Source organism: Pelophylax lessonae (genome assembly GCF_965119305.1).
Source record: "Pelophylax lessonae genome assembly, chromosome: 6".
Taxonomy (NCBI): Eukaryota; Metazoa; Chordata; class Amphibia; order Anura; family Ranidae; genus Pelophylax; species Pelophylax lessonae.
The window spans coordinates 50,291,720-50,305,584 of NC_138773.1; the positions used below are offsets into that span (position 1 = coordinate 50,291,720).

At 42.8% G+C, this 13,865-nt stretch overlaps 1 protein-coding gene across 2 annotated transcripts in view; it reads left to right on the forward strand.

Moving 5' to 3' along the window:
- RGS11 (regulator of G protein signaling 11) overlaps window positions 1–13,865 on the forward strand; it is a 259,340-nt gene that overhangs the window by 174,404 nt on the left and 71,071 nt on the right. For both annotated transcript variants that reach the window (XM_082260013.1, XM_082260014.1), the window contains exons 8-9: window positions 2,059–2,140; window positions 12,095–12,163. In XM_082260013.1, the coding sequence (XP_082116139.1) occupies window positions 2,059–2,140; window positions 12,095–12,163 (151 nt within the window). The remainder of the gene's footprint in view (window positions 1–2,058; window positions 2,141–12,094; window positions 12,164–13,865) is intronic.

The window sequence follows — 13,865 nt, forward strand, 5'->3', positions numbered from 1 at the left end:
CTCTTTATCTGAGCTGAGGCCTGGGGAGGTGCTGCAGGATGGAGCTCTGCTGTTAGGCCCAATAACCTGATTTGGAGTCTAACATGTGCTGAATTGGTCCTGAAGCTGTCCTGCCTGATCTGGAGCAAACTGGGGCAAAGAGGAGATTCTGGGGAGACCCCTTGCTGGAGAGAGCCAGGAAAAAGGCTGGTCTCTCACATGGACCTGGTGACTCACATGAAGGATGCACTGACATTTGGGAACGTGCTGACAGTGTTGCCAGGTCAGCTTAAATGTTCCGACACTGTAAAGCTGGACATTGATCTGGATCTGGAGTCTGTAAGTGATCTGGTATCTGGGACCCCTAACCCTCACCTCCTTAATTGTTCTGCAAAAAAACTTAAAAAAAGACAAAATCCCCCATTTTAGCCATGGACTCAGCCCTGGGGTGAAATGCTAGCCCACCCCTGGCCTCTGAAGGTGCTATCCTGCCATTGTGGTGTCAGAAGGCTTCTACACCAGCTTTGCTCTACACACATCTTTTGGTGGGTAACGGTAGTAGAGTTATCGACAACCTCAAAACCTTTGTGTTGGAGTCTCCCTACACAGAGTAGTCCCGATCCAGTTCAGTTGGAAGACAAACATCAACGTGTCCAAGAAAAGGTTTAGTGAAGGTGGATGCACAGAAGGCAGAGTTCATGGGTCCCCTATATACAGAATGCAGAGTTCAGGGCTGTGCTACATATAGAGTGCAGAGTTCAGGGGCACGTTGTGTATAGAGTGCAGGGTTGAGGAGTGCGCTACATACAGAGTGCAGGCTGAAAAAAACACCCAGGAGCGAAGGCAACATGAAATGGCCTGGCGGGCTGGATTCGACCCAGGGGCCTTGTGTTTGACACATTTCCTATTAGATTCAAGAATCCAAGCCTTAGACACCTAGAATTGTCCAGGCCGCAGTAGGAGGGAGGTAGTTCACCAAACTGTTAGTAGCTAAAAGTGTTTTATCACTGTAGTAGTCACCACTACTACAGTGGTAGCAGTGATCCTTTGGGACCTGTTCCAAGAGGCTTCCCCTCTGCACACTGACCAAGGGGTCGCTTGCTTGGCACTGCTGCCATTCAGAGAACTTGTATTTTTTGTTGTTGAATGCAAGGCCTTCTCTGATTGGATGAAGTGGAGATTGTCACGTCACCACCCCGCCTTTCGACCTCATCCAATCAAAGAGAGCTTTGTGTTCATTAAAAAAATACAAGGCACTCTGTGAATGGCGGCCATGCCAAGTAAACAAACCCTTGTGTACAGTTTTGTATGGAGAGGGAAATCCAAAGCATTTTGAATATCTATAAGTTATCTTCATCAGAGTTGTCTATCGCCACCATACATCTAACACCTGCCTCCATCCATCAGGGCGCTTATAGGATCACCCAACAAGACCACATATCTTTCTAGTTTGTATACACAACCCCCAAGGGCTGAAGAATCCCTCCAGAGACTGGAGCATATACCATAGGTGCTTTCAATTGTGTATCCCACAACGCTAAAATGTTGCTTCATCGATAATGTATGTACAGTCGTTTATGAAATTGGGTATCACCATGAGTATAAAACTTGTACAAACAATGTCATTGATGTTTTTTTGGGATGATATGAGCCTCATGGAGGTCTATTTTTAAAACTATGAACAATAAAAATGTGTACTTTTATACAATGTGTTTTTTTGTTACATTTGTTGCTGTGCAAATGAGTAAAGAGGTATATTGGTGTATTCTTGTGTTAATTTAAGGGATGGTAGCAACTCCGATCCAACACTGATGAAATGATTGCTTTGATGGAATATGTGTACTTCACTTGGCCCAAGCTGGACCATAATAAATTCCATACCTGAAGTTCAGCTTTAAGACATTTAGGAGATTGAGTGAGTCTGTTGAGATCCGTGTGGGGAAATGTATGCACCGTGGTCATCCCTATGCATCATTTCCCTAGAAATTAAGGCAGAGATCGGACCCAGCACTCTAGTAAAATAGTTGAGGATGTCCATTGATCATGGCTTTACTCCATGTGGTATGTTTCTACAAACAGGGCCGCCAAGCAGCGCCGAAAAGGCGATCGGATCGTCATTGAATGCCAAGAACAGGCTTACTGGCTCGTCAGCAAGCCATCGGTGAGTTGGTCATGGTATTATCAACTATTGTAACTACAATGAAGTGATGAAGATTTGGTGCAGAGTAAGAAACGGCCATGAGAAGATATGGGTTGGTCATGCATTTGTCTTGCATTCATCGGGTGTTCATGCCGCAGTCTCACAAACTTTTTAAAGCAGTTTAAATGCTGAACAAAAATTACTTTCCCTCACCTTCCATGCTCCATATGCCTTGTCTATACCATGTTCATGTACCTGCCTGCCATGTAACTACTTTATATTATCTCATTCAACCTTGATTTGGAAAACGCAGATGAAGGGTTGTTTAGGTATTTTGGTGTTTCTTTTTTTTTTTTTTTTTTTCATTGTTGAACCTCTGCAGAGTGACCATTGCTTCTACACAGAGAGCTAGGGTTCTGACCCCCGTGTGGGGGCCCTTCCCTCCGAGCCCAGTGGTGGAACACCAGGGCTCGATCGTAAGTGTGACCTTTGCGACCCTGGTGTATCTGCCACTGGTGTCAGTAGTTTTTTATTTCTTTATTTCTTTTTTTTACCATTTAATTTTATTTATTATTTTTGTTCATTATTTTTTACAATTTTTTTAAACAAACCTCTCATATTTCACCTTTGAGACAGAGAAAGAAGATTGAGTACACAGCCCTCAATCCCCATCTCTGTAACCTCAGCTGCATAGAATGCATGAACAGGAATAGCTCTGTACCTTCCTGTTCATTCACAAACTGAAGGATAGTAAACAGTTTACTACACTTCAGTTATAAATTAACAGAGTCAGTGATCTATAATTTGGAAGGTGCTAGGTAAATGTCACATGTGCTGGCTTCTTCCCTGGTCTCCGTCCTGAGACATCCTTGCAGCAGCCGGCGGGAGAAGGGAGGGAGGAACTCAGTGCGGAGGGGGGTGGGGGGTTTAGGAGACAGCACGGGGACCGGAGCAGAGCATGGAACAGGAGAAAAGGGGAGGGGGTGGTGGTAGAGAGCACGGGTACCGGAGAAGAGCACAAGAGCACAGGGAGGTTCAGAGGACCAGAGAAGAGCACGGGACTGGAAAAGAGTGTGGGGGGGGCAAGAGAGCACGGGTACCGGAGAAGAGCACAGGGACCCGAAAAGAGCAGGGGGGGGGGGGGAGTATGAGGGTACAGACAGAAGTTGCCCAGGAAGATCATGAGGGGCCAGAAGAGAGCAGAGGGGCCCGCAGAAGGAAGCTGGACAGGAGGGGTGGCATATAGAGGAAGCAATACCCTCCATGTTCCTCCTGCAGCTGCTGAATACCTGTGGGAGGGCAAGGAGGAGAAGTGGGCATTAAGCAGCTGAAGGAGGAACATGGAGAGCATCGGTTCCTCTATATGCTGCCCTTTCTGCCCAGGTGTAGCGGGGAGCCGCACAAGCCCCCTGGAGCATAGGGCTGGGTTGCAATGGCGACCCCTGCAATCCCTGTAGTTACTCCCCTGGGTCAATTTATAAATGTTTCACCCAATATTCACACAACTTCCACCAAAGATCCACACATTTTTTTTACATAAAAATTATTGAGAAAATAAGTGGAGTTCTAGCTGTCTGTGTGGACACAGTGGTCACTCTGCAGAGGTTCGAAGCTTGCCTGAGCAGCCCTAGTGAGGTGGTCACAAACAGCTTATTGGAGAGCTATAGCAAGGGGTGTGCCAGACCTTGGCAGAGAGACCACTGCTTCAACACAGAGGTCCTTCTCTGCAGCATGCTGGCAGGGAACTGGCTTTTCTACTCAGGCTCTGGCTGCTTTCTAAAGAAAAGAAACTGTAGTACTTTGCACACCTTTTGTCTTGATGTATTGAGTTGACTTAAACTGATAGTTCAATTCGCCTTTAAAAAAATTAAAACAACTATCACGTCTTTTTACTCTTTTTACTGTATCCCTTTGTAAATATTTTGCAAGCTACAAGGCTCCTTTGAAATGAGTATGTAGTTGTTGGCCTTTAAAGTTCTCGCACAAAAGTGTCACAGCTTGAGTCACAGCAGCGCCATAACCACATCTGCACACCTTGGGAAGCGAACGCGTGTTTTTCTCCCACGCTCGTCTTTCATCTGAGCCTTATATAGGCCGCGCGCTCTTTTGCATTTCTTCATTAGAAAAAAAAAAAAAAAGCACACAGACGAGCAATCGAACAATCGATTGCGAAGCTTTCATGTGACCTTCGGATGACTTTGATGGCCCTTTCATCTTCCCATCAAGGTCGCGGACGAGCTCACATCCAGCACAATTATATTTATTAAAGCGCAAGGTTTTGTGAGCGGTATATAATTAGATGTCTATAATTTGCTTCCTGTCGTGTTGTTAACACATGCTGCTGCTTTTTTTTTATTAAACTAAATATAGTTTCTCTGGTTGGCACGAATGCAGCTATAATTTATTTTTTTAATGATCTACTTTTCACAGGAAGGATTTGAATATTTGGGATAAAAGTTAAAAGGAAAAAAAATCATCTTTGGTTGTAATTGCCAGGCAGGCCTTTTTCTGATCTGATGTTATTAAAAATTAGCTTTCCCTTTCCTTGTGAAGCAGGATGTTAATTTCTATAGCTGCCTAGATACACTGCTCAAAAAAAATGAAAGAAACACTTTTTAATCAGAGTATAGCATCAAGTCAATTAAACTCCTGGGATATTGATCTGGTCAGTTAAGTAGCAGAGGGGGTTGGTAATCAGTTTCAGCTGCTTTGGTGTTAATGAAATTAACAACAGGTGCACTAGATGGGCAACAATGAGACGACCTCCAAAACAGGAATGGTTTTACAGGTGGAGACCATTGACATTTTTTTCCCTACTCATCTTTTCTGACTGTTTTTTTTACTAGTTTTGCATTTGGCTAGGGTCAGTGTCACTACTGGTAGCATGAGGTGATACCTGGACCCTATAGAGGTTGCACGGGCAGTCCAACTCCTCCAGGATGGCACTTCAATACGTTCCATTGCCAGAAGGTTTGTCACAGTCTCAAGAGCATGGAGGAGATTCCAGGAGACGAGCAGTTACTCTAGGAGAGCTGAACAGGGCCATAGATGGTCCTTAACCCATTAGCAAGAAGAAACAGAAAAGCAGCACCTACTGAATGTAGCATACAAAGTTTAATAGGGGTAAAAAGAAATAATGAAAGAAATAAAGGTAAACGATATGCCAGCATGGTGAGTAGAATAGGCCATCTGCAGAGTCTCTGGTGACGGATGGATGCAGCTGTGACAAATTTGCTGATGGCTGTCAATGTCTTTCGGTCAGCGTTGATGTTTCCACGGCGCTGAGGCACGGGTGACGTCACATCCGACAGCTGAGAAGGCATGCATGCTCCTTCATCAGGCTCCCTCAGCAGGACCAGTATCTGCTCCTTTGTGCAAGGAGGAACAGGATGAGCACTGCCAGAGCCCTACAAAATGACCTCCAGCAGGCCACTGGTGTGAATGTCTCTGACCAAACAATCAGAAGCAGATTTCATGAGGGTGGCATGGGGGCCCAACATCCTCTAGTGGGCCCTGTGCTCACTGCCTGGCACCGTGGAGCTCGATTGGCATTTGCCATTGAACACCAGAATTGGCAGGTCTGACACTGGTGCCCTGTACTTTTTACAGATGAGAGCAGGTGAACCCTGAGCATATGTGACTGATTTGAAAGGGTGTGGAGAAGCCGTGGAGAACGTTATGCTGCCTATAACATTGTTCAGCATGATTGGTTTGGTGGTGGGTCAGTGATGGTCTGGGGAGGCATATCTATGGAAGGACGCACAGACCTCTGCAGACTAGACAATGGCACCCTGACTGCCATAAGGTATCGGGATGAAATTCTTGGACCCATTGTCAGATCCTACACTGGTTCAGTTGGTCCTGGATTCCTCCTGGTGCATGATAAAGCCCGGCCTCATGTGGCAAGAGTATGGAGCCAGTTCCTTGAGGGTGAAGGAATTGATACCATTGAATGGCCCCCACACTCGCCTGACCTAAATCCAATAGAACACCTCTGGGACATTATGTTTCAGTCCATCAGACGTCGCCAGGTTGCACCTTAGTCTGTTCAGGAGCTCAGTGATGTCCTGGTCCAGATCTGGGAGTTAATACCCCAGGACACCATCAGTCATCTCATTAGGAGCACCTCTGATGTTGTCAGGCATTCATACAAGCAAGTGGGGCCATACAAACTACTAAGTACCATTTTGAGTTTCTGCAATGAAATTTCAGCAAAATGCACTGGCCTGCTGCATCATTTTTTCACTTTAATTTTCGGGGTGTCTTTAAATTCAGCCCTCTGTAGGGTGATAATTTAAATTTCCATCAAACAATGTGGCATCCTTTCCTTCCTAATGCCCCGTACACATGTGCAGATTATCTGAAGACTTTTGTCTTCAGATTTACCTTTTCTATGTAGTGCAAGGGCCTGCCGGATTGCATACAAATTGAAAGTGTTTAGGTTTGACCTCATATTATATGGTTTTGGTAAGTCTGCAGACAAAAGTCTTCAGATAATCTGCACGTGTGTATGGGGCATTACACATTACCCAGTCCATATCAGAATAGATATCCAGCATGAGGTTTTTCCCCATTGAGATCTGATGTGTTTTCAAAGTGTTCCTTCAATTTTTTTGAGCAGTGTATTAATATGCCCCATCCCCCCTAACTATGGAAATGCCGCAGACATACTGTACATTGAGGATTTTTAAAGCCAAATTGAACTTTCAGTTTATTTATGCTTAATACATTAAGCATTAATTGCACTTATGGACTTGTGGTCTATGTCTAAACAATTCACTGTGCAGGTGTCTTAAACATTTGCACAGGTGCCAGGAATGACCATTGCATTGTTTGTAATATACTTTGATTCTCAGCTCTAGTGGCCAAAATGTGGTATTTTCCTAAACTACTGAATGAGAAACAATACCATGTTATGGCCACTAGATGGAGCAGCTGCTACACCTGCATCCACTTTTAAAGGTTGTGTGTGTGAAGCTCCAAGGCTCATGCAGGACGGGTGTCAGCACCCATCCAAATAAGCCCCTGACAAGTGGCTGCACTGTGTCTGCATCCGTTTGTATAGGATGCCTGTGTGCAGCTCCAAGTCAGATGCAGAAAACAGCAGCTCATCCATCTAAATGACCTCCAAAGCCTTCACAGGGGTGCTCCAAATATCCGCCGCGTTGTTTGTAATGTGATTATCTCCTATGATCATCAGCTCCACCATAATGCAGTATTTTCCTTAAATACCTTGATAAAAAATAATACCAAATTATGGCAACTAGATGGAGCTGATGATCATAGGAGATATTCATATACTAAACAATACTGCGATCATTTGTGGCGCCCGTTCAAAGGCTTTGTGTCCCATTTAGATGGGTGAGCCACTGTTTTTTTGCATCTGCATCCGCCTTGGAGCTGTGTGCAGGCATCCTATACAAGTGGATGCAAACGCAGTGCAGCGACATGTCAAAATATGACATGTGTGCAGGAGCAGGTGCACAGATCTGATCGCATATGGTGTGTGTTCAGATCTGTGCACCTGCTCCTGCATTTATGTCATATTTTGACATGTCGCTGTGTCTGTGCAGCAGCTGCATCTGCATCCATTTGTATAGGCTGCCTGTACGCAGCTCCAAGGTGGGTGCAGCTGCAAAAAACATTGGCTCACCCATCTGAATGCGACCTAAAGCCATCGCACAGGCGCCACAAATGATCACTGTATTGTTTGTTCTATGATTATCTCCTTTAATCATCAGCTCCACATAGTGGCCATAATATGGTATTGTTTTTCTCTATACTTTTTTAGGAAAGTACTGCATTATGGCCACTGGATGGAGCTGATGATCATAGGAGATAATCATATTACAAACAATGCAGCGCTCATGTGGAGCACCTGTGTCATGCACGCAGGACGGTTGTCGATGCCCATCTAAATGAGCCCTAAGATAGCTGCCAGCAAAGGTGCGCAACGATAGCACAGCACACCTCAAGGTGTGCAAAGTCTTTTGGTGACCAAACACATATACTGATATAGTCATTTAACTGATCATTCAATGTAATTAACTGGATTAAAAGGAATAAAGACGGTAAGATCTTAACCCTCCAATTGATTGATTTAGAAAGCATTTTGTCAATCGCTTCTGATTGTTCAAAAAATCATCTGCGTGTTTGTCAGAGACCCCAATGTAATTCAGATCGGTTTTGATAGACTGTTTACATTTATAACCCAAAAGATTGTATTTTTGATCAATATTTTAAAACAGTCACAAAATGTTGAGCAATATTAGCGGTGTATTTATATAAAAAAAAAAAATGCTGTTCATCCATTGAAACTGCATGCGAATTCTTTTTGTGCAAATGGGGTTATATTGTCTGGAGATGGAATGATATTAGTTAGAAAAAAAAAAAGAAATAAATACATGAAAGGATAAAAATGCTGCATTATGGCCACTAGATGGTGCTGAGCATTATAGAAAATGAGTATGCTCCTCTGCTCCACCTAGTGGCTGTACTGATAATATTTTATAAAATGAATTGCTGTTTATTCATTGAAACTGCATGCAAATAATTTTTTGGGCATATGGGGCTATATTCTTTGCAGAATAAATGACATTAGTTAAAAAAAAGTGTAAAATACTATGGCCACTAGATGGTGCAGAGTATTATAGAAAATAAACATGCTCCTCCTCTCCATCTAGTGGCCTTAAAGGGTAATCATTTTTTTAATTTACACATGTAGCACCCTCCTAGATAGGTGCTAGTGAGAGAGTATAGTTTTGAGCTCTGTCTGCTTACCAGAGGGGCTGCAGGTAAATCTATATTGTTCTCTGCCTACCAGAGAGCAGGATCTGTTGGTGAGGTCTGCTCATTGTGCTCAGTATGCGATTTATTCAGTCTGGAAAGTGTTTCACACTGGTCCAATAGGGAGGCATGTTGGACAGTGGGAGGAAACCTGATGAATGGGTGCATAGGCTTTGATACAGTCCTGGTGATTGGCAGTGGCAGGTCGACTCTGCATTCTGGGATACTGTATAAAAACCAGGAGCACATGTGCTGCGAGGTCTTTGGCTGGAGGGTGGAGCCCCGGAGGTAGGGGGTGGCTGCCTCCCCCTTTGAAGAGGTGCCATGCGGTCACAGTAGGTCATTATGAGGGCCCGAGGAACGGTTGAGAGGAGCTGAACCCATACCTGCCATCTGTCCCGTTTTTTCCCGGGACAATCCCGGCAAATAGGAGCCTGTCCCGGGTAATTTACACTGCCCCTGTTAACCTCCCTGGCGGTATGATTCTTTTGGATTTTAGGTGCTGAAAGCGGTACCATTATTTTAGGTGCTGAAAGCATGTAATTATTGTGAATGAGCAGCCCAAACCAACTGTATACATTTATTATACATATTATATATATATATATATATGTATGTATACATATATTATGTATACATATATTATATATATATATATATATTATATATATATATATACGTATATATATATATATATATATATATATATATATATATATATAATGTATACAGTTGGTTTGGGCTGCTCATTCACAAGAATTACGTGTATATATATATATATATATATATATATATACGTGTATATATATATATATATATATATATATACATATATATGTGTATATATATATATATAATATGTGTGTGTGTGTATATATATATATATATATATATATATATATATATATATATATGTATATGTGTATATATATATATACTGTATATATATGTATATATATATATATATACATATATTTACATAAAAAGTTCAGTAAAACTGCAGGAAAGGGCACTGGGGGGTAATGTAATGTGATTTTTTTTTTATTTTGAACGATATCAGTGTGTTTGGTGCATTTTACATTCGAATTTGCCGCCGGTTCCACCCCCCGGCGGACGTCACGTCGCCGGAGACGGAAGCCGGGGCTCGCAGACGATCGGGAGAGAGCTCCGCCGCCGCACACCGCTCGCAGTCTTCGCTGGATCCCGGAGAAAAGGTAAGTAAAACCTCCTCCAGCATCCAGCGATCTTCCTAGCGCTACCCCGAGTGTGACTCGGGGTTACCGCTTTTGGCACTAAAATCTAACCCCGAGTCACACTCGGGAATACCGCTAGGAAGGTTAATCAGGGACAATGTAAATCATTTAAAAAAAATTTTTTTTTATTTTTTTTTTTTTTAAATCTTGTTCCACACAGTGTCGCTCTCACCCCAGCTATGTGTTGTTGTTCTGGCAGCAGGTTGTCTCTCTCTCTCGGTGCCGGCTCACTCTTCCCGTCTGTCGCAAATTTAACATGTCACCGGAGCCAGGGTGTCAGCATGGTGCACTTTCCGAAATCCGCCAGCAGGGGGAGGCAGAGCACCTTCCGACAAGCTGACACTTTAGAATTGCAGGGAATTGTGATGAGAATTTTAAACTTTAGGCAGAAGTAGTGCAGCTGAATGGGAGAATTATTCCAACTCTGCTACATTTGGCCTCAAGTTTTCAATTCCCTTTTCAATTTCCTGTAATTCTCTCTTTATGAAGTAGACCCTATAATCTGATAAGTAGGCGGAGATTAATTATGCAGAGTGGGCGGAGCTTCAGGGAAGTGGGTGTGGTAAGTAATTGATAGCTGTGCTGCAAAGTGTCCCTGGAAATTTTTTTCAAATGTTGGCAACTATGTGAACCCAGAGGTCCAGGAACCCTGTCTGAGAGGGGAGAACCTGGGGTCACAATATCATGAGTACAGGGACTCGTGTCAAGGGGCCTGACCTGAGGGGGGCCACCCCTGCCTGTAGGATAGTCAGTGGACGGGTGTCAGCTTGTCGAGAGAGGATGCTAAGGAGAGTGTTCTGAAGATAAATGTCTATTCACTGAGTTGTCTTGGGAGAAGAGACTCAACTACCAATTCATCCATAGTTGCAGGGTGAATCAACAGCCTGGCTGTACCAGAAGATAGAAGTCCTCAACATTGTGCATAGTTAAAATGGAGAATCCCACTATTTCCTTCTCCTATCCCCAAATTATCAAATAAACAAAGCCAACCACATAACCTTGGACTGATTATTGGCGGGAGCTGAAGAGGGAAAATGGGGAACTTTTTTTGCTGGGACTGTGTGCTGGTAACTCAGGGGAACCCGCAAAGTGAATATCTGGCAGTCCTTACGGGGACAGTGCTACACACATTTTTTTTTTTTTTTTAATGAATGACATTTGATCTGCAGAGAATATGGCGTGAGAACATTTGATTTTGCAGTTTTTACAATGTAAATAAATATATATACAATAAATGTCTGTTTTAGTCCATGTGAATGAGCCCCAAGTCTTGCGTAGTCCCCCCTTTTCTCTTTGACTTGAGCCACCAGTGTAAGCACCCCCACTCTCTGAAGTTTCAGCTGCTGTGTAGGAGTTGATGCAAATGAATATTAACATTGATAGAAACTGTATGAAATGAATTTCCATGTTTTCATTGAATATTTAACAGGACTAAACTGGGAAATTTTGCGGCAGTTTTTCTGATGTTCTTCAGTTCTTTAAACTGCTGGTTTGATCCAGCGATATGAGCGCTGCAGGGGGGCTACCCATGGGGTACTTATGCTTAGCACTGTAAATTCATCATTACAGTTTGGAGAGTAAACAAATACATATTATATCAAAGTGATAATGCTAAATACTTAAATCTGACCTCCAGCCTTCCCTTTAGTCTTGCACAGTTGTACCGGCTCCTCTCCTGGACTGAAAAGGCTTACTGTGATTTCACTGCACACTGTGAGCTTCTCACAATGTGCATTAGAAGCTGCAGCAAGTCAGATAAAGCCTGCTTTATTTCCTGGTTGGAGGGCATCCAGCATCATCTAGCCCTTTTCTCCCCAGCCTGACTGTCCCTGGCCCACCTCTTTCTTTATTATAAGGGATAGTCCATAGAGGGCAAGGAACTGATCCAGTTTGTTTTTTCCAGACATAACACGTGCATTATTCATGTTTCTTACAGCCCGGTTGTTTAAATGTGATGGATCACGGTCCAGAAAGGGGAAACTGCTACGCGGGAAGGATGCAACTTGTAAGTGTACATTCCCGTCACGCTCCAGGTGGTATTGTGTCATGACTTCAGGGTCAGAGACAAAACGTCTCCTGGCTCAGACCCCAAAACTCACTGATGGATTGCTCTCAAATCAGCAAAAAATGCATCCTGATTGCGAGGTAGACATCAAAGTAGGTCCAGCAACAGATTGCCCTCTTATGGTACATGTGTGCAAGCTGCGTAATGTGTAAGTGTAATTCTTCCAGGTATTTATTACCTCTTAGACCCAGTTCACACTACTCCGACTTGGGACGCGACTTGTGCGACCTCAAGTCGCCCCAAGTCGCTTGTCATTACAAATTCAATGTAAATTAATGAGAGCCGTCTTAATATGCACTACTGAAGTCACTCCGACTTCAGAAAAGGTTCCTGTACTACTTCAAGGCGACCTCTATCCGACTTGTGCCCATAGATTTCAATGGGAGTCGCCTCCAAGTCGGATCCTTATCTATTTTCAAGCGACTGTGATCAGACTTTCCAGGAAGAAGAAAAAGATTATCCAGGCATTCCCCACAGACAAAGTCGCCTATCATTTAAGTCTCTTCAAAGTAGTGCACAAGTCGCGCTAAAGTCGCGCTAAATTTGCTCTAAATTTGCGCTAAAGTCACGCTAAAAAGTCGCTCCTTCATGGGGCGACTTTCTGGTCGCGGTAGTGTGAACCGGCTCTTACAGACATCACAGTACTCCCCCTAACAATGAATATAGAGATATATGGTCTTTAGCCTTACCAACTATGTAACTATGTACATGGCTGTATTATCTCTGTGCTGGCATCCCAGTCCAGGAAATAGATGCTGCCCCTGGAGGATGCCCGAACAAAGATGGCTCTATCCTTGTGGAGAGAAAATCAGATGAAGGCATTGTCAGGGGGAGTAAATGGATAATAAATTCAATGCTTAGGACCCAGAATATGGCTGCTGCCTTACCCTAATTCCCCACCAAAGGTGGAGAATATGGAAAGAGATGAATATAGAGAAGTATGGGTGGGGCTGCAGATGTTACAATATATGTGTTAGCGCTATGCGCTGTCCCTTTAAATAAAGTACTACAGGATATGTGACGTGAATTATATCTCAACCCCAACCCAATATGTAATCCAACCAAGGATAACTAAGTGATAAAGGAAAATTAACCTATTCTGTACTCTAAATGCATCTAGTGTGAGTATAAAATGTGATGGTGCCTAAGGGGCCAAATCCCTTGTGCTCAATTTTCACTGTGCAATAATAAAACGCACAAAAAGAAAAAAGTAGAAAATATATATATATGCCGTGTCCCTTTAAGAAGTGTAAAAAATAGACATATCATTTTAAACGATATAATCCATCATATAACCAAGTTTATATGACCTGAGTACATCTAATAAACGTATAAAGTGCTATAGTGCATAGTAAACCAAAACATGAATGGGTAAAAGCACAAGTCACTTTGTATTTGGAACAGTTTATATGGATTTTTCCACATCAATGTTTTGGTTTACTATGCACTTTAGCACAAACCGCAAAAAAAGAAAAAAGTGGAAAAAAATTATAACAATTATATATATATGTGTATATATATATATATATATATATATATATATATATATATATATATATATATATATATATATGCTCTGTCCCTTTGAGAAGTGAAAAAAATAGACATATCATTTCAAACAATATAATCCATCATATAACCA